Source organism: Muntiacus reevesi, chromosome X, assembly GCF_963930625.1.
Source record: "Muntiacus reevesi chromosome X, mMunRee1.1, whole genome shotgun sequence".
Taxonomy (NCBI): domain Eukaryota; kingdom Metazoa; phylum Chordata; class Mammalia; order Artiodactyla; family Cervidae; genus Muntiacus; species Muntiacus reevesi.
In genome coordinates this window covers 97,333,800-97,356,618 of record NC_089271.1, presented here as the reverse complement: position 1 = coordinate 97,356,618, position 22,819 = coordinate 97,333,800, and the positions used below count along the sequence as shown (strand labels likewise).

At 38.9% G+C, this 22,819-nt stretch overlaps 1 protein-coding gene across 1 annotated transcript; it reads right to left on the bottom strand.

Annotated features, from left to right (window-relative positions):
* Positions 1–8,135: 8,135 nt before the first annotated feature.
* On the bottom strand, positions 8,136–22,547 carry LOC136154231 (heat shock transcription factor, Y-linked-like). Its single transcript, XM_065916505.1, has 2 exons — positions 22,035–22,547; positions 8,136–8,822 (listed from the first exon to the last, which is right to left on the bottom strand). Exons 1-2 carry the CDS (start codon positions 22,545–22,547, stop codon positions 8,136–8,138), a joined length of 1,200 nt encoding a protein of 399 aa, XP_065772577.1.
* Positions 22,548–22,819: the final 272 nt, after the last annotated feature.

Sequence of the window (22,819 nt, the reverse complement as noted above, 5' to 3'; positions counted from 1 at the left end):
ACAGAAAAAGAGACACAGAAGTACAGAACAGACTTTTGAACTCTGGGGGAGAACGTGAGGGTGGGATGTTTTGAAAGAACAGCATGTATACTATCTATGGTGAAACGGACCACCAGCCCAGGTGGGATACATGAGTCAGGTGCTCGGGCCTGGTGCACTGGGAGGACCCTGAGGAGTCGGGTGGGGAGGGAGGTGGGAGGGGGGATCGGGATGGGGAATACGTGTAACTATATGGCTGATTCATGCCAATGTATGACAAAACCCACTGAAATGTTGTAAAGTGATTGGCCTCCAACTAATAAAATAATATTAAAAAAAAAAAAAAAAAAAGAAATCAAAGAGGACACAAACAGATGGAGAAACATACCGTGTTCATGGATTGGAAGAATCAATATTGTCAAAATGGCTATTCTAACCAAAGAAATCTAAAGATTCAATGCAATCCCTATCAAGGTACCAATGGTATTTTTCACAGAACTAGACCAAATAATTTCACAATTTGTATGGAAATACAAAAAACCTTGAATAGCCAAAGTAATCGTGAGAAAGAAGAATGGAACTGGAGGAATCAACCTGCTTGACTTCAGACTCTACTACAAAGCCACAGTCATCAAGACAGTATGGTACTGGCACAAAGACAGAAATATAGATCAATGGAACAGAATAGAAAGCCCAGAGATAAATCCACGAACCTATGGACACCTTATCTTTGACAAATGAGGCAAGGATATACAATGGAAAAAAGACAACCTCTTTAACAAGTGGTGCTGGGAAAACTGGTCAACCACTTGTAAAAGAATGAAACTAGAACACTTTCTAACACCATACACAAAAATAAACTCAAAATGGATTAAAGATTTAAAGGTAAGACCAGAAACTATAAAACTCCTAGAGGAGAACATAGGCAAAACACTCTCCGACATAAATCTCAGCAGGGTCCTCTATGACCCACCTCCCAGAATATTGGAAATAAAAGCAAAACTAAACAAATGGGACCTAATGAAACTTAAAAGCTTCTGCACTACAAAGGAAACTATAAGTAAGGTGAAAAGACAGCCCTCAGATCGGGAGAAAATAATAGCAAATGAAGAAACAGACAAAGGATTAATCTCAAAAATATACAAGCAACTCCTGAAGCTCAATTCCAGAAAAATAAATGACCCAATCAAAAAATGGGCCAAAGAACTAAACAGACAATTTTCCAAAGAAGACATACAGATGGCTAACAAACACATGAAAAGATGAGCAACATCACTCATTATTAGAGAAATGCAAATCAAAACCGCAATGAGGTACCATTACACGCCAGTCAGAATGGCTGCTATCCAAAAGTCTACAAGCAATAAATGCTGGAGAGGCTGTGGAGAAAAGGGAACCCTCTTACACTGTTGGTGGGAATGCAAACTAGTACAGTCACTATGGAAAACAGTGTGGAGATTTCTTAAAGAACTGGAAATAGAACTGCCATATGACCCAGCAATACCACTTCTGGGCATACACACCGAGGAATCCAGATCTGAAAGAGACACGTGCACCCCAATGTTCATCGCAACACTGTTTATAATAGCCAGGACATGGAAGCAGCCTAGATGCCCATCAGCAGATGCATGGATAAGGAAGCTGTGGTACATATACACCATGGAATATTACTCAACCATTAAAAAGAATGCATTTGAATCCGTTCTAATGAGATGGACGAAACTGGAGCCCATTATACAGAGTGAAGTAAGCCAGAACGATAAAGAACATTACAGCATACTATCACATAAATATGGAATTTAGAAAGATGTTAATGATAACCCTATATGCAAAACATAAAAAGAGACACAGAAGTACAGAACAGACTTTTGAACTCTGTGGGAGAAGGTGAGGGTGGGATGTTTCAAAAGAACAGCATGTATATTATCTATGGTGAAACAGATCACTAGCCCAGGTGAGATGCATGAGACGAGTGCTCTGGCCTGGTGCACTGGGAGGACCCAGAGGAGTCGGGTGGAGAGGGAGGTGGGAGGGGGGATCGGGATGGGGAATACGTGTAACTCTATGGCTGATTCGTGTCAATGTATGACAAAACCCACTGAAATGTTGTGAAGTAATTGGCCTCCAACTAATAAAATAAAATTAAAAAAAATAAAAAATAAAAAAAATATTTTTTAATTAAAAAAAAAAAGATTGAAGTAAGCCAGAAAGATAAAGATCATGACAGCATACTAACACATATATAGGGAATTTAGAAAGATGGTAAAGATAACCCTATACGCAAAACAGAAAAAGAGACACAGATGTACAGAACAGACTTTTGGGCTCTGTGGGAGAAGGCGAGGGTGGGATGTTTCGAGAGAACAGTATGTATATTATCTATAGGGAAATAAATCACCAGCCCAGGTGGGATGCATGAGACAAGTGCTCGGGCCTGGTACACTGGGTAGACCCAGAGGAATCGGGTGGAGAGTGAGGTGGAGGGGGGGATCGGAATGGGGAACACATGTAACTCCATGGCTGATTCATGTCAATGTATGACAAAACCCACTGCACTGTTGTGAAGTAATTAGCCTCCAACTAATAAAAATAAATATAAAATAAAATAAAATAAAAAAGACACAACAGTTGCAATTGGACAAGAAAAAATGAACTGGTTCAAAATTGGGAAGGAAATACATTAAGGCTATGTACTGTCACCTAGTTTATTTGATTTCTGTGCAGAATACATCATGGAAAGTAACTTGCTGAAAGAATCTGAAGCTGGAAATAAAATTACTGTGTGAGAAATATGAATAACCTCAACCACTGCATCCTAACGGAGATCAGTCCTGGGTGTTCATTGGAAGGACTGATGCTGAAGCCGAAACTCCAATACTTTGGCTACCTCATGCAAAGAGTTGACTCATTGGAAAAGACCCTGATCCTGGGAGGGATTGGGGGCAGGAGGAGAAGGGGACGACAGAGGATGAGATGGCTGGATGGCATCACTGACTCGATGGATTTGAGTTTGAGTAAACTTCAGGAGTTGGTGATGGACAGGGAGGCCTGGCGTGCTGTGATTCATGGGATTGCAAAGAATCGGACATGTCTGAGCGACTGAAGTGAATTATAAGATGACACCACACAAATGGCTGAAAAACACTGGGAACTAAAGAGCCTTCTGATGAAAGTGAAAGGGGAGAGTGGAAAAGCTGCATTAAATCTCAGTATAAAAACAAAAAACAAACACAAAAAATAAGATCATTGAATTTGGTCCCACCATTTTGAGATATAACGATGGGATACAATGGAATAAATGACAGGTTTTACTTTCTTCACCTCTGATAACACTGCCGAAATGACTGCAAACATGAATCTAAAAGTCACTTGCCCCTTGGTCAAAAACCTATGACCAATCTAGACACCATATTGAAAGGCAGAGATGTTACTGAAAAAGATTCAAACAGTTAAAGTTAATTTTCAGGTGTAACGTATGGAGGAGAAAGCAGGACCACAAGAACTGAGCGCCAAAATACTGATGCTTTGCCACAGTGGGTCTGTAGAAGATGTGTAACAGTTCTGTGGTGAGCATGGAATTCAACTAGTAAAGCATGAAGGAAATCAACTTTGACTTTTCCTGGAAGGACTGATCCTGAACTTGAAGAGCCAGTATATTGGCCACCTGAGGCCAAGAACAAAATCACTGGAAAGAAACTGATGTTGGGAAAGATTGAGGGCAGGAAGAGAAGAGTAGGACAGAGCACAAGGTGGCAGCAAAGCATCACTGACTCAAAGGTCATGGGTTTGAGGAAACTGTGGGCAATTTGAAGGGCAGCAAAACCCAGGGTTCTTGCTGTACATGGAGTCACAAAGAGTCAGACAAGACTGAGTGACTGAACAACATCAAAAAATTGGTATTGGCAGTGCTTGGGAGATGGTATAGATAGCATGTTAACTCTGTTGTTGTACCTAGGATGATAAGTGAGATTGAGGACAATTAGAAAGAACACAGCTCAGGTCAGATTCCTTCTGTTTTGCCCTCAAAATGTACTTCTCACAATGCCTTTTGAGAAGTTTCCAGAGAAGAACTCCTGTGGAGTCATGTGGTATCCTGAGATGGAAACCTTAGCCCACATGCCCCATGGACCAACAACCTTGGTCTTCGAACGAAGCAGGCACTGTCTCTGAATATCTCCTAGAGCTGCCCATCATCTGATGTATTAACATGCATGGTATGTGATTTTAGAAATGGGGGGAGAGGTAAACAAACTTATAGCTTCTCAGTCAAACTCTGTAATCCAGTGAGCAGCATCTTTGACTTGTGCATCCTAGTCGCCCTTAGGAATGTTTACAAAGGGTTACAAAACGGGGCATGGAAGCCAGTAGGCGACTGGATCCATTTTGACTTTGCCACTCACCTTCTCTATGAACAGACCATTTCTCTTCTCTTAATGTCTCAGCTTGTGTCTTCAGATGAAGGTTGAGGATTGTGGAAGTGAGTGAATGCATGTGAAAGCCCCATAAAACTGATGAAAGGGAGTACAGTTTTCCTCTTTGAATTAGATCTCAAGACTTTTGGCTTTATAGATTTGCACTATCAATACATCTCAAATGTTCATAAAACTTTATTTGATGGTTGCCACACAGAGTTGAAGCCCAGAAGTCCTGTATAGTCAGCATCTTAGCAGTGTGGCGGGGCTTGGACATTTAAGGTATTACGTAAGGATATGGGCCATGTTATATGTTATTCCTTCTATTTTAACTGTCTGTCTGATACACTTGGGAAGGGGGAAGGCAACTTCCACCATGTGGGAACAGAATTCCAGATTTCATCCTTAGTGTCATTTGATTCCTAAGAGTGTTCTTCATTATTGGTGAGTGAGCAGCCTCCATGCTCCCCATTAATTCTTCACAGTGCATTCCTGGCTAAGAAGGAACGTATTATCCTCTTACAGGAAGGACTTGGTTGAAACCCCAGGCATCTACTAAGCCATCTCTGGTACTGCCATATTAGAAGGTGGGTGTTTTGTTATTGCCAGACATAATAGACATCTAAGGTCCCACTTAACTTTTGCTGGGCTGATTGGGAGAGTACCATAGATTTCAACTATGTTTGGATGGAGTAGCTTGGTTATTATCGAAATGCTTTCAGCCTTTGAAACTCACCCATTTGTCTTGCACTTTGAAAATAGAAAGTAGACTTTTGAATGGGTATTTTGATTTGTGCCTCTTGTATTTTTGAAGTAACCATGTCTTCAGCCAAAATCTCTAACATAAAAGTCAAAAAGAAAACCCAGACATACACTCACAAACACGTACTTACTCTGATGGACACACACAAGCACAGTCACCATCTTATATGCTCAAAACACAATTAATAAAAGGAAAAGAAAACACAAGGACTCACTGAAGGACACCTATGAACTGCACAGAAGTTCTCTAACTTGCTTGTAGACTTAATGTTGGAAGTGATTTTGTAGTTGAATGATTTCACTCTAGTGACATTTTAAATCAGAATGTTTTAAAAGATATACTTTTGTTCTGTACTCCAGGGGATCTTAGAATATTTTGTCTGTAAGACTATTCTGTGATTTGGTAAAAAGAAAATAATGTTTTAGGGTAACAATATTGAAGACATATTGACCTCTTCAGGCCCTGCAGTTACACATGTACTTGTTAAACTTTAAGCATCTGATTCCATCCTCTGACCTTCTCCTATCAATTTTTCTACTTTTGCCCCAACCTTCTGCATTTGCCTCACTTAAATTTTCAATTTCAATTTTACTATTTTAGGCACCAATTATAAGAAAAAATAAAAAATTAAAGGAACTTAAACTGAATTCATGTACAATGTTTACCTAATGTACTGAGCTATATTCTTTATAAGCTTTTGAGAATTAAAGGTACTGATATGCTAAAGCCATATGGAGATTGATCACCAAGGTAATGTATCATGCAACCAGACTTCCTTTGGTAGGGAAATGGAGGTACAATTTAATAAGGTTTTCACGAGGGAACAAAAAGAGTAGTTTTTAAACACGATATATTGGATGTCCTTATCCATGCCTTTTCCAAGTTATCACAGAGGACTAAGTGGATTAATCCTGTTCTTTTTGAGAAGGACCTGCCCCTCAAACCAGAACATGAAAAGAAGTTAAAAGGGAGTGAGAAGGAATAATCAGTATATGGTAATGAAAAAGAAGATATAATCACGTTTAAGGTGATACTTCTCAAAGCAAGCAAATTAGACTACATACTAAGATGCCTGAAATCTAAAACAAGGCCATTGGACTTTGTGCTTGAAGTGATAACTAAGGACACCAATTTCAATAGCTCTTACAGTTGCTGTAAAATGCTTGCCTCTCTAAAGCATGGTATTCTCACCTACATTTAATGAAAGTTTTCAGTGAAAGAAAAAGAGTGTGCTGTGTGGACAACTCCCTTATCAACGCAAATATTCCACAGATTTCACTGTCTGTTGACTGCAAGAATGAAATCGGTGAACTTGATTTTGTGTTGTCCTATGTGTATTACCATAATAATACAGGGACATGACTTGATGTTGCCACCGCTGCCTAAGGAATGGCCACAAATTTGAGATTGCCAAGATTTCTAGGTAGTGTTCATGACAGTCTGGATAGTCCAACAAGCACAGTCTGCTCAGAGTATTTCATTGTGAAATATATTAAGGATACCACTTATTTTGATTCCTGTTTATTCCATGACTTTTCTAGATGATTAAATTGAATGATTCCTTTTTTAAAAAATATATATCTCTATAACTACTACTGAATTTTAGGGAACTGGGGCCTGAAGCAACATGCTTAAAATGGATTCTTATAGACTGTAAACTTCATGAGAGCAGTAATCATTTTATAATTTGAATTACCACATGTGATATTCATGTAAATATAATAAATATTTATCAACTTGGAAAAAATGTTCAGTAAATAGGAAAGGTCAATTATGATGCTAGTGCAGGTTATGCGATGTTGTTGAGTAATGTGTATAACATTTGATTGATTATTACATTTCTTTATTAATAATTCAGTAAGTACCTAAGATGTGTTATTTTCAGGCTCTATGTTTTAGCTGATGTGAAAGATACATAAAGAAAAGAGGGTAAAACACGTCGAAGACCTGTTATCTGTGCTCACCTTGATAGGAGGGCAAACAGAAGTTCCTTCCAACGCTAAGAAAGTGTTGAGGCAAAGTTGTGAGTTGAGGCTTAGCATGACTGAAAGTAATTTGTGTGATTGTAACTCCAGAAGCCTAGTGTAACAGAAAGAAAATGAAACAATAAAGGAAACAGATATCATGTCTTCATAGAATTTGTTAACCATACTGAGGTGCTGCAATCACCACAAGGAATTTATTCCGTCTCTGTGGGAACAGATAAGCAACATCTAAATATGTACTAGGAAATATAGGGTGGAATCTTGGTGGGAGGAAATAAAGGCATGCCTTAAGGAGAGCAGAGCAAAAGTGACCCTATATAATGCCTTGTATTATAAGGTAAAATACCTATCTTGTAAAGTGCCAATCTTGTGCTGACCATGGGCCAATCATTGACTATGTCATGTTATCTTTGGTATCTCATTGATGGTATGATGGCGATCATGATTTTGGATATGCTACAACATCTATATTTTCATAGGTGAAATGAATTTCTATAATGAGGACAATCTGTCTAACCTCTTAAGACTCTATCCAGTAATTCATAGAGTATGATGTAACTCAGAATACCCTAAGGTATGTACTGTCTATTTGCATTTTTTAATTTTATTTGTATCCCTTCCTTCTCCCATACCATCATAATTTAGACACCCATTCACTTCAGCAGGGATGATTTCAGAAATCACTTTTACAGTCTTTACCTCTTTTCCCCTTGTTCACATTTTCTTGCTTAGAAACAATTGATTAGCTGTCATTTACCTAGGATGCATAAAGAATGCTTCCTTGAACTAAAGAGTGTATAAAACAACACATTAATATAGCCAGACAATGGAATAAGGCCCCGTGTACTCGTTTCAAAATAGAAAATCAAACTATGAAGATGAACATGTAATTTTATTGTTCAAATATGATAATTGTAGGAATTTGTTGACGTCTCCCACCATAAATTTTAATCTTCATTATGCTGCATAATCTGACATGTATTTTATAGATCAGTTTTAATTAGGATAGTTTTCATATAATGAAGATTTTTGATGAATTGACTTTGAAAGAGAGGAGGCAGATATATCACAGATCCTTGGCACTGGGGGCCATGAGTTGCCACTCTGTTGCAGGTTAGGAAAAGGACTGTCACAGGCTGACATATCGCTGTACCTAACTGGTAATTTAGACGGCTCCACCATCAGTCCAAAATAACTGCTCTGTAATGGAGATACGATGTGGTTCTGAGAAATAGAAGTAATTGTAGTAGTAAAGTTCTCAATGAGGCCATTTGCTTGAGTGTAGCTGGTATGTGAGTGCCAATTTAACATGCTCAACTGATTTAAAACAGCAGGTTGATCTATCACAATCTGTTTTGTTTGTCTAACTGATATTGATGATGGGGAAGGAAAATCACACGGAGATAGGGCATTTCTATTAGCGACTGCCTGCCTGGTATAAGGCTTTCGTATGAAAGGCACACTTAAACTTGTCGAGGCTGAAAATGCACTCTCCCCGCTAGTTTCAGGCAGAAAATTAGAGTTACGATCATGTTTGTTGCCCCGTGCTTTAGCATGCTTCTTCTTGTAATCTTGAACTAATGAAGATATTGGAGAGACATTTTTAATCCCAACTCTTCTTTTCATACTTACTAAAAGTTGTGGATAGCCTCTTTTGAAATTTGGATTATGATAGATCTGTAACTATAATCAAAGGAGAAAATTACTTAGTATCTTTATAAACCAAGGTAAAACTGACAAGCAAAACTAAACTATAAGCATTTATTCTTTTAATGATACAAATGAAATAGCATCAAATAAAATACCTCCATTAGTAGTTTTAACATCTTACATGTTAGAGAGAGGCGTTCTGAGGATGGCAGAAGAATAAGATGGGGAGACCACTTTCTTCCCCACAAATTCTTTGAAAGAACATTTGAAAGCTGAGCAAATTCCACAAAACAACTTCTGAATGCGGGCAGAAGACATCAAGCCCTCAGAATGGCAGCCCATTGTCTTTGAAAGGAGATAGGACAAAATATAAAAGATAAAAAGAGACACAAAAGACGTGGGGATGGAGATCTGTCCCAGGAAGGGAGTCTTAAAAGAGGAGAAGTTTCCAAACATTAGGAAACACTCTCACCAGTGGGTCTATGGAGAGTGTCAGAATCTCAGAGGGCTACATAACTAGGAGAAAAATAAATAAATAAATAAATAAATAAATAAATAAATAAATAAATCCCACAGATTATGTGCCTAATGGCAACTCCCAGTGCTCGCATCTGTCACCAGCAAGTGTGGGCAGAACAGGGAGATGCAGGCTGCATTGCTTAGGGTAAGGACAGGGCCTGAACTACCTGAGGCAATCTGAGGGAACTAAGAGCAGATAGCAACCAGAACTGTGGGATAGCCAGAGAGAGAGAGAGAGAGTCAGAGAGAACTATCCCATGAAAAGCCCTAACCTAAGGCACGGCGGGGCCTGCTCACAGAACAAAGGACTGAGCAAATACCAGAGGAGAGCTAGCCGGCTGCAGACCATCCCATCACCCCTAGAGATGGGGAAGAAAGCAGGGGCAGCTAGAGCCGGAAAGGGGCAATATCGGGCCCAGGGAGGCATCCTCTACCAAACTGCAAGCAGGCACCCAGTTGCTAACCAAGACTTCTTGGGATTCTGAATGGTTGACATCAGACGGGAGGGTCACAGCCAGAGATCAGCTCCCAAGAAGAGACACACGGCACACCTGAGACAGGCATGCCCGATGCAACCCAAGAAACCAAGCGGCTGGGACTGGGGAGGTGATAAGATACACTCCCCACCTGGGAAGACTACTACAAGCACCTGTTCGCCTGAGCTGCTGGGACCTGGGAAGGGCAAAACACACAGGTCCAACCGAGTCCACGCCTTTGTGGAGTACCCGAGAACCTGACCTGAGAGGCTTAGACCTGGGAAGTTCACACAACCCAGGGCCCGCCTTAGGCAGTGCACTAGCAGAAGCAACATAGATCCTGAGAAGTATAAACTGGGAAAGTGCACGCACCCTGAGCTGGGGCAAATCCAGTGCAGCCGAGTCTTTGAGCATTTCCCATGCCAGTGATATTTCTTTACAGTGTTCCTCCCTCCCCACAGCACGACTGAACAAGTGAGCCTAAATAGTGACCACTTTTGCCTCCTTGTGTCAGGGTGTAAATTAGACACTGAAGAGACCAGCAAATAGAAGAAACTAAAATAAACAGAGGAAACCACTCTGGAAGTGACAGGTGCAACAGATTAAAACCCTGTAGTTAGCACCAACTACATTGGAAGGGGCCTATAGGTCTTGAGAAGCATAAACAAGATCAAGGAACTATCTGAAACTGAACTGACCCCACACTGCCTGCAACAGCTCCAGAGAAATTCCTAGATATATTTTTACTATTACCATTGTTTAAGTTATTAGAGTCCTCTATTACTCCCTGATGTTCATTTCTATAACCTACTATTACCTTACCAAAAAAGACCCTATTTTTAAACCAAACTTTATATATATATTTTATGATTTTTGTGACTTTTTTTAAATACTGCATTATTGAGAGTCTAACCTCTACTCTAGATTTTTAATCTTTGCTTTTTGGTATTTATTATCAATTTTGAACCTTTAAGAACCCAATCTTCAGTACCCATTTTAACTTGGGAGTGTTATTACAGCCTTGATTGCTCTCTGCCCCTTTTAACTCTCCTTTTTCTCCACCAGGTCGCCTCTATCTCCTGCCTCCACCTTTTCATCTCTACCGAACTATGTGAATCATTTTGTGTGTTCCAGGCTGTGGAGAACACTTAGGTAACTGATTACTGGCCGGATCTGTCTCTCTGCTTTTGACACCCCCTTTTCTCTTCCTGGTCACCTCTGTCTCCTTCCTCCCTCTTCTCATTGCTGTGTAACTGTAAACCCCTCTGAGATGCCCAGACTGTGGAGAGTACATAGAGAATTAATTACTGGATAGCTTTCTCTCTCCCCTTTTGAGTCCTTTATCTCTATTTCTATCTCCTCTTCCTCTATCTCTATCTCCCTATCTACCTCTATCTCCCTCTTCCCTCTTCTCATCTCCATGTTACTCTGTGAACCTCTCCGGGTGTCCCTCACTGTGGAGAAGCTTGTCATCATTAACCTAGATGTTTTATCATTGGTGGTGTATAGTTGGAGAAGTCTTGAGGCTACTGTAAGAATAAGACTGAAAATCAGAGGGAGGAGGCTTAAGTCCAAAACCTGAGAACACCAAATAACTCCTGACTCCAGGGAGCATTAATTGATAAAAGCTCATCCAAAAGACTCCATACCTACACTGAAACCAAGCACCACTGAAGGGCCAGCAAGTTCCAGAATGAGACATACCAGCAACACAGGAACGTAGCCCTGAGCTTCAATATACAGACTGCCGAAAGTCACACCAAACCCATAGACATCTCAATATTCACTGCTGGACACTTCATTGCACTGCAGAGAGAAGAAATCCAGCTCCACCCATTAGAACACCGACGCAAGCCTCCCTAGCCAGGAAACCTTGACAAGCCACCCGACCAACCCCATCCACAGCGAGAAAGAGCCACAATAAAGAGGAAACACAAAGTGCCAGAATACAGAAAGGCCACCCCAAACACAGCAATCTAAACAAGATGGAAAGGCAGAGAAATAATCAGCAGGTAAAGGAACATGATAAATGCCCAACAAACCAAACAAAAGAAGAGGAGATAGGGAATCTACCTGAAAGAATTCAGAATACTGATAGTAAAAATGATCCAAAATCTTGAAAACATAACGGAGTTACAGATAAACAGCCTGGAGAAAAAGATTGAGAAGATGCAAGAAATGTTTAACAAGGGTCTAGAAGACATAAAAAAAAAGTGTCAATAAATAAGGAATAATGCAATAAATGATATCAAAACCACTCTGGAGGGAATCAACAGTAGAATAACAGGGGCAGAAAATAGGATAAGTGTGGTAGAAGATAGAATGGTAGAAATAAATGAAGCAGAGTGGAAAAAATAAAAAAAAAAAATTAAAAGAAATAAAATCACCCTCAGAGACATCTGGGACAATGTTAAACACCCCAACATTTGAATCATAAGACTACCAGAAGAAGACAAAAATAAAGGCCATGAGAAAATACTTGAGGAGATAATAGTTGAAAACTTCCCTAAAATGGGGAAGGAAATAGCCAGCCAAGTCTAAGAAACACAGAGAGCCCCAAACAGGATAAACCCAAGGCAAAATACCCCAAGACACATATTAAGCAAATTAACATAATCAAACAGAGAGAGCAAGTATTAAAAACAGCAAGAGAGAGGAGAAGAACTAAGATGGCAGAGAAATAGGTTGGGGAGACCAATTTCTCCCCTACAAATTCATCAAAAGAACTTTAGAACCCTGACCAAACTGCACAAAACAACTTCTGATTGCTAGCAGAGGACATCAGGTGCCCAGAAAAGCAGCCCATTGTCTTCGAAAGGAGGTAGGACAAAGTATAAAAGATAAAAAGTGAGACAAAATAGCTATGGACAGAGAACCATCCCGGAAAGGGAGTCGTAATAGAGGAAGTTTCCAAACACCAGGAGACCCTCCCACTGGTGGGTCTGGGGGAAGCTTTCGAATCTCAGAGGGCAACCTAACTGGGAGGAAAAATAAATAAAAACCACAGATTACATGCCTAAAAGCAACTCCCAGCAGAAAAGTACCCCAGACACTCTCATCCACCACCAGCAAGTGGAGGCTGAATGGAGAGAAGCGGGCGGTATTGCTTAGGGTAAGGACCGGGCCTGAGTGCCCTGAGGGCAATTGGAGGGAGCTAATGTGAGATAGCAACTTAAACTGTGGGATAGCAAGAGAGAGAGAGAAAATTAACCAGCAAAAAGCACGCTAACTGAACACACTGACAGCCACTCGCAGAACAAAAGAAAGACTGAACAATTCCAGAGAAGAGCTAGCCAGCTGTGGACTAGCCAATCCCCCGCCAGAGGCAGGAGCCAGGAGGGAGGGGAAAGGGGCAAAGTCGGCCCCAGAGACCGCATCCCCTACCAAACTGCAAACAGGCTTCCAGTTTCTAACCAAAGACTTCCTGAGATTCTGGATGGTTGACATCCACCAGGAGGGTCGCGGCTAGAAACCAGGTCTCCAGAACAGATACAAGGTGCACCGGACCAGCGTGCGTGGAAACTGAGGCTGGGACCACTGAGGAGATAAGGTGCACTGCACCCAGGGAGAGTGTGCTCGTCAAGCTCCTGGCCTCCTGAGCTGCTCACGCCGGGGAAGGCATAAAACGCAGGCCCAACCGAGTCTGTGCTTTTTGGAGTACCCAAAAACTGTAACTGCACGCAACTCAGGGCCCACTCCCTATAGAGCAGCCTGGAGCCTGAGCAGTGTAGACGGGGAAAGCACACGAGCCGAGAGTCGGGGAAAACCCAGTGTGGCTGAAATATTGTGACTGCTCCCCACACAGGCCAGTGACATTTCTCTGCAGTGCCCCCTCTCCCCACAGCACGACTGAACAAGCGAACCTAAACAAGAGACAACCTCCGCCCGCTTGTGCCAGGGCAGAAGTTAGACACAGAAGAGACCTGCAAACAGAAGCCAAAGAAACAAAGGGAACCACTTCAGAAGTGACTGGTGCAACAGATTAAAAGTCCTGTGGTCAACACCAACTAAACTGGAAGGCGCCTATAGATATCGAGAAATGTAAGCTGGAACAAGGAGCTGTCTGTAACTGAACCAAACCCACTCTGCACGCAACAGCTCCAGAGAAATTCCTAGATATATTTTTACTTTTTTTTAAAAGAAATTTTTTTAACTTTTCTTTTTTTTTAATTTTTCTTTTATTTTCTTTTAAAATTCACTATTACTCCTCTATTACTGTGTAATTTTCATTTTCTGTTATTTTTTCAAAGTCCTCTATTACTCCCCAATTACTCCTTAATTTTCAGTTACATATATTTTTAATATTTTTTAATTAAATTTTTTTTCCTTTTTTCTTTTCTTCTTTTATTTTCCTTTGGAGTCCTCTATTACTCCTTAACTTTCATTTTCACTTCACTCTAGCCTTGCAAAAAAAGGAAGACTCTATTTTTAAAGCGACCTTCATATATATTTCTTAAATTTTTGTGTTTTTGTTTTTAATATTGTATTTTTAAGAGTCTAACCTCTACTCTAGATTTTTAATCTTTGTTTTTCAGTATTTGATATCAATTTTGGACATTAAGAATCCAATATTCAGTACCCATTTTTACTCAGGATTGTGATGATTACTCTCTTCCCCTTTTGACTCTTCTTTTTCTCCCCCAGATCACCTCTATTTCCTCCCTCCCCCTTCTCTTCTCAATCCAATTCTGTGAATCTCTGTGGGTGTTCTGGGCTATGGAGAACACTTAGGGAAGAGAGTACTGTGTAGATTTCTCTCTCTCTCCTCTTGAGTCCCCACTTTTCTCCTCCTGCTCATCTCTATCTCCTTCCTCCCTCTCCTCTTCATGTAACTCTGTGAACCTCTCTGGGTGTCCTTCAATGTGGAGAATCTTTTCACAATTAACTGAGAAGTTTTATTATCAGTGCTGTATAGTTGGAGAAGCCTTGAGGCTACTGGAAGTGTAAGACTGAAATCCAGAGGCAGGAGAATTAAGCACCAAACCTAAGAACAGCAAAGAACTCCTGACTACAGGGAACATTAAGTAATAAGAGATCACCCAAAAGCCTCCATATGTACACTGAAACCAACCACCACCCAAGAGCCAATAAGTTCCAGAGCAAGACATATCATGCAAATTCTCCAGCAATGCAGGAACATAGCCCTAAGCATCAACATACAGGCTAACCAAAGTCACACCAAACACATAGACACATCTCAAAACTCACTACTGGACACTCCATTGCATTCCAGAGAGAAGAAATCCAGCTCCATGCATAAGAACACCGGCACATGATTCCCTAACCAAGAAACCTTGACAAGCCAATCAACCAACCCTACCCACCGGGAGAAACCTCCACAATAACAAGGAACCACAGACCACCAGAACACAGAAAGGTCACTACAAACACAGCAATCTAAACTGATAAAAAGGCAGAGAAATACCCAACAAGTAAAGGAACATGAAAAATGCCCACCAAGCCAAACAATAGAGGGGAGATAGGGAATCTACTTGCAAAAGAATTTAGAATAATGATAATAGCAATGATCCAAAATCTTGAAAACAAAATGGAGTTACAGATAAATAGCCTGGAGGCTAGTATTGAGAAGATACAAGAAATGCTTAACAAGGACCTGGAAGAAATAAAAAAGAGTCCATATATAAGAATAATACAATAAATGAGATCAAAAACACTCTGGAGGGAACCAAGAGTAGAAAAACGGAGGCAGAAGATAGGATAAGTGAGGTAGAAGATAAAGTTGTGGAAATAAATGAAGCAGAGAGCAAAAAAGAAAAAAAGAATCAAAAGAAATGAGGACAACCTCAGGGAACTCTGGGACAATGTGAAACGCCCCAACATAGGAATCATAGGAGTCCCAGAAGAAAAAGACAAAAGAAAGGCCATGACAAAATACTTGAGGAGATAATAGCTGAAAACTTCCCTAAAATGGGGAAGGAAATAGTTACACAAGTCCTAGAAACCCAGAGAGCCCCAAACAGGATAAACCCAAGGTGAAACACCTCAAGACACTTATTAATCAAATTAACAAAGATCAAGCACAAAGAACAAATATTAAAAGCAGCAAGGGAGAAACAACAAATAACACAAAGGGATTCCCATAAGGATAACAGTTGACCTATCAATAAAACTCTTCAGGCCAGAAGGGAATGGCAGGACATACTTAAAGTAATGAAAGAGAATAAACTACAAACCAGATTGCTGTACCCAGCAAGGACCTCATTCAGATATGTAGGAGAATTCAAAAGCTTTACAGATAAGCAAAAACTGAGAGAAATCAGAACCACCAAACCATCTCTTCAACAAATGCTAAAGGATCTTCTCTAGAGAGGAAGCACAGAAAGGTTGTATAAAAGCAAACCCAAAACACCAAAGTAAATGGCAACGGGACCATACCTATCAATAAGTACCTTCAATGTAAATGGGCTGATTGCCCCAACCAAAAGACAAAGACTGGCTGAATGGATACAAAAACAAGACCCCTATATATGCTGTCTACAAGAGACACACCTCAAAACAAGGGACACATACAGACTGAAAGTGAAGGGATAGAAAAAATTATTTCATGCAAATGGAGACCAAAAGAAAGCAGGAGACACAATACTCATATCAGATAAAATACACTTTAAAATAAAGACTGTGAGCCACTATGGAGAACAGTGTGGAGATTTCTTAAAAAACTGGAAATAGAACTTCCATATGACCCAGCAATCCCACTCCTGGACATACACACTGAGGAAACCTGATCTGAAAGAGACACGTGTACCCCTATGTTCATCCTAACATAGTTTATAATAGCAAGGACATGGAAGCAACCTAGATGCCCATCAGCAGACGAATGGTTAAGGTAGCAGTGGTACATATACACCATGAAATATTACTCAGGCATTAAAAAGGATTCATTTGAATCAGTTCTAATGAGATGGATGAAACTGGAGCCCATTATACAGAGTGAAGTAAGCCAGAAAGATAAAGACCAATACAGTATTCTCATGCATATATATGGAATTTAGAAAGATGGTAATGATAACCCTATATGCAAAACAGAAAAAGAGACACAGATGTACAGAACAAAATTTTAGACTCTGTGGGAGAAGGCGAGGGTGGGATGTTCTGAGAGAATAGCATTGAAACAAGTATACCATCAAGGGTGAAACAGGTCACCAGCCCAGGTTGTATGCATGAGACAAGTGCTCAGAGCTGGTGCACTTTGAAGACCCAGAGGGATGGGATGGAGAGGGAGGCAGGAGAGGGGATTGAAATGGGGAACACATGCAAATCTGTGGCTGATTCATGTTAATGTATGGCAAAAACCACTTCAGAACTGTAAAGTAATTAGCCTTTAGCTAATGAAAATAAGTGGAAAAAAAAAAAAGCAGCAAGGGAGAAACAACAAATAAGAGACATTTGGATTCCCATAAGGATAGCAGCTGATCTTTCAATAGAAACTCTTCAGGCCAGAATGGAATGGCAAGACACACTTAAAGTATTGAAAGAAAAACCTACAACCCAGATTATTATACCCAGCAAGAATCTCACTCAAATATGAAGGAGAAATCAAAAGGTTTACAGACAAGAAAAGGCTGATAGAATTTAGCACCATCAAACTAGCTCTCCAACAAATGCTAAAGGATCTTCTCTAGACAGGAAACACAGAAAGGATATATAAACTCAAACCCAAAATAACAAAGTAAATGGTAATGGGATCTTACTTATCAATAATTACCTTAAATGTCAATGAGTTGAATGCCCCAACCAAAAGACAAAGACTGGCTGAATTGATACAAAAACAAGACCCTTATATATCTTGTCTACAAGAGATCCACCTCAAAAGAAGGGACACATACAGACTGAAAATGAAGGGTTGGAGAAAGATATTCCATGAAAATAGAGACATAAAGAAAGTAGGAGTAGCAATACTCACATCAAATAAAATAGACTTTAAAATAAAGGCTGTGAAAAGAGACAAAGAAGGACACTACATAATGATCAAAGGATCAATCCAAGAAGAAGACATAAAAATTATAAATATATATGCACCCAACAAAGGGGCACCACAATATGTAAGGCAAATGCTAACAAGTATGAAAGGGGAAATTAACAATAAAACAATAATAGTGGGAGACCTTGACATCCCACTCACACCTATGGATATATCAGCTAAACAGAAAATTAACAAGGAAACACAAACTTTAAATGATACAATGGACCAGTTACACTTAATTGATATCTGTAAGACTTTTCACCACAAAACAATGAATTTCACCTTTTTTCTCAAGTGCACATGGATCCTTCTCCAGGATAGAGCACATCCTGGGCCACAAATCTAGCCTTGGTAAATTCAAAAATATTGAGATCATTCCAAGCATCTCCAGACCACAATGCAGTAAGATTAAATGTCAATGGCAGGAGAAAAAAATATTAAAAATTCCAACATATGGAGGCTGAACATCACGCTTCTGATTAACAAACAAATCAGAGAAGAAATAAAAAAGAAATCAAAGTATGCATAGAAACGAATGAAAATGAAAACACAACAACCCCAAACCTATGGGACACTGTAAAAGCAGTGCATAGGGGAATGTTCATATCAATACAGGCTTACCTCAAGAAAGAAGAAAAAAGTCAGATAAATAACCTGACTCTACACCTAAAGTAACTAGAAAAGGAGGGTAAGTAGAAGGAAAGAAATAATAAAATAGAGCAGAAATAAATGCAAAAGGAACAAAAGAGACTATAGCAAAAATCAACAAAACTAAAAGTTGGATCTTTGAGGAGATAAATAAAATTGACAAACCACTGGCCAGACTCATCAAGTAAAAAAGGGAGAAGAATCAAATTTTAAAAAATTAAAAATGAAAATGGAGAAACAACAAGAGACTATACAGTAATGAAGGACCATAAGAAAATACTGTCAGCAACTATATGCCAATAAAATGGACAACTTGAAGAAATGGACAAATCCTTAGAAATGTAGAACTTTCCAAAACTGAACAAGGAAGAAATGGAAAATGTAACAGACCCATCACAAGCACAGAAATCAAAAATGTAGACAGAAATCTTTCAGTAAACAAGAGCCCAGGACCAGATGGCTTCACAGCTGAAAAAATTTAGAGAAGAGCTAATGCCTATCCTACTCAAACTCTTCCAGAAAATTTCAGAGGAATGTAAACTTCCAAACTCATTCTATTAGGCCACCATCACCCTAATACCAATACCAGACAAAGATGCCACAAAAAAAGAAAACTACAGACCAATATGACTGAGGAACATAGATGCAAAAATGTTTAACAAAATCCTATCAAACAGAATCCAGCAACATGTTAAAAAATAATACATCATGACTAACTGGGCTTTATACCAGGGATGAAATTATTCTTTAATACTCGCAAATTAATCAATGCAATACACCACATTAACAATTTGAATAATAAAAACCATATGATTATCTCAATAGATGCAGAGAAATCCTTTGACAAAATTCAACATCCATTTATGATTAAAAAAAACCCTCCAGAAAGCAGGAACAGGAGGAACGTAACTCAACATAATAAAAGCTATATATGACAAACCCACAGCAAACATTATCCTCAATGGTGAAAAATTTAAAGCATTTCCCCTAAAGGAAATGTTCCTAAAGGAAGAAGACATGGGTGCGCACTCTGGCCACTACTATACAACATAGTTTTGTAAGTTTTGGCTACAGCATTCAGAGCAGAAAAAGAAATAAAATGATTCCAGATTGGAAAAGAAGAAGTAAAACTCTGTGTGCAGAGGACATGATCCTCTGCATAGAAAACCCTAAAGACTCCACCAGAAAAGTACTAGATCTAATCAATGAATATAATAAAGTTGCAGGATATATAATTAACACACAGAAATCCCTTGCATTCCTATACACTAACAATGAGAAAACAAAGAGAATTTAAGGAAACAATTCTATCCACCATTACAACGAAAAGAACAAAATACTTAGGAATACATCTACCTAGGGAAACAAAAGACAAATATATATAGAAACTATTAACCACTGATGAAAGAAATCATAGAGGACACAAATAGATGGCAAAATATACCATGTTCATGGATTCGAAGAACCAATATAGTGAAAATGAGTTTACTACCCAAAGATATCTATAGATTCAATGCAATCCCTATCAAGCTACCAATGGTATTTTTCACAGAACTGGAACAAATAATTTCACAATTTGTATGGAAATACAAAAAACCTCGAATAGTCAAAGCAATCTTGAGAAAGAAATGGAATTGGAGGAATCAACCTGCCTGACTTCAGGTTACACTACAAAGCTGCAGTCATCAAGACAGTAAGGTACTTGCACAAAGAAACAAATATAGAACAATGAAACATAATGGAAAACCCAGAGATAAATTCATGCACCTATGGACACCTTATCTTTGACAAAGGAGGTAAGGATATACAATGGAGAAAACACAATCTCTTTAACAAGTAATCCTGGTAAAACTGATCAACCACTTGTAAAAGAATGAAACTAAAACACTTTCTAACACCATACACAAAAAATAAACTCAAAATGTATGAAACATTTAAACATAAAACCAGAAACTATAAAACTGCTAGAAAATCATTCTCTGACATAAATCACAGCAGGACCCTCTATGACCCACCTCCAATAGTAACGGATATAAAAGCAAAAATAAACAAGTAGGACCTAAATAAACTGAACATCTTTTGCACAACGAAGGAAACTATAAGCAAGGTGAAAAGACAGCCTTCAGAATGGGAGGAAAATAATAGCAAATGAAGCAACTGACAAAGAATTAATCTCAAAAATATGCAAGCAACACTTGCAGCTCAATTCCAGATACATAACTGACCCAATCAAAAAACAGGATAAAGAATTAAACAGACATTTCTCCAAAGAAGACATACAGATGGCTAACAAACACATGAAAAGATGCTCAACATCACACTTTATCAGAGAAATGCAAACCAAAACCACAATGAGGTACCATCTTACGTCAATCAGAATGACTGCTATCCAAAAGTCTACAAACAATAAATGCTGGAGAGGCTGTGGAGAAAAGGAACCCTCTCACACTGTTGGTGGGAATGCAAACTAGTACAGTCACTCTGGAGAACAGTGTGGAGATTCCTTTTTTTTTTTTTTTTTTTTTTTTTGAGATTCCTTTAAAAACTGGAAATAGAACTGCCATATGACCCAGCAATCCCACTGCTGGGCATACACACTGAGGAAACCAGACCCGAAAGAGACACTTGTACCCAAAAGTTCATCACAGGACTGTTTATAATAGGCAGTACATGGAAGCAACCTAGATTTCCATCAGCAGACGAATGGATAAGAAAACGGTGGTACATGTACAAAATGGAATACTACTCAGCCATTATAAAAAAATACATTTGAATCAGTTCTAATGAGGTGGATGAAACTGGAGCCTTAGACTGAATTAAGCGAAAAAGAAAAACACCAATACAGTATACCAAAGCATATATGTGCAATTTAGAAAGATGGAAAAAAATTTTAGAAAGATGGTAACGATAACCTTATATGTGAGACAGCAAGTGACACACATGTAAAGAACAGTCTTTTGGACTCTGTGGGAAAAGGCAAGCATGGAATGAATTGAGAGAATAGCATCGAAACATGTATATTAACATATGTGAAAAAGATTGCCAGTCTAGGTTCAATGCACGAGCACGGTGCTCATTGCTGGTGCACTGGGATGACCCAGAGAGATGGGATGGGGAGGGAGGTGGGAGAGGGGTTCAGGATGGGGAACACATGTACATCCATGGTTGATTCGTGTCATATATGGCAAAACCACTACAATATTGTAATGTAATTAGCCTCCAATTAAAATTTACAATATAATTTAAAAAACAATGAGAGCATAAGTAGTATTAAAAAAACATTACATGTTAGAAGCAATTATGATCCTCAAGTAAAAATATGTTATAAACATATACAGTAAATACAGAAAATACCAAGTAAAAATATGTTGTAAACATATATAGTAAATCCCACTTTAATTAGCTTCAAGACTTGTATCCAGTTTCAAGTTGCTAGGAATGTTTGTTAAATATCAAATATTTTAACCTCTAGATGTTCTCAACTTCAAGAAATAAAGCTTTTCAACAGTTTGTTATCTCAATTTTAAATTCAGTTTTAGCTACATATGTGAACACGCTTTCTAGGTTACATGATTTAATCTTACATATTGCCAATAATAAGTGAAAAGTTTGGAATACCTTGCTCAAAACAGAGACATTGTTTTCTTCATCCAGAAAGTCAGCTAGTGAAGCAGATCTTTGAACAGTTTGTTGCTTTTTTCTAAACCCATAAAGGTTAAGCTGTCGAACTATACTTTTCAAACTATGAGTTTCAAATATTCTGAAAGGGGCCTTTCTTTCTAAGACTTCTTTCTTGAAGACTTCTTCATTGATCACTATAGAAGTGCCACTCTCATCCCACCAAATAGATTTAAACTGATCACTTTCAACTATCTTCCAAAGTTTTTGAGGAAAATTGAGTGAAAGAAAATCGTTCAATTCATCTGTTTCAGAGACAGAAAATGTGTAACGTGGCATTTTTACCACAACTTCCTCAAACAAAGCCTGAAAAGCTGCTTCTTCAATGATAGATCTCAAAACTGAGTCCTCAGTAAGTGTGTAATCACACAAAGGGGATCTAATGGTGGTTTCTGCACCAGTTGATTTATCTCTAGGAGGCACATCTTGAATTTCTGAAGAAAAATGTGCCATCTCAAAGAAATATTTCCTCAGATACTTTTCTTATTTGTCTGATTTTACACTCTGAAACTTCAAATGCTGCCTGGCTGGCCTACAGAAATAAACTTTCTAGACCATCACAGTGGTTCTCAAAGTCAAAAAGCTGTGACATCACAAAGTCACTGATCTCCTAGCAATTGAAGGGTAGCTGTGACATCACAAAGTCACTGGTTTCCTAGCAATTGAAGGGTAATGTTCAACCAGTGTCTACTTCTATATCAACTTAAATACAGGCTGCTTACATA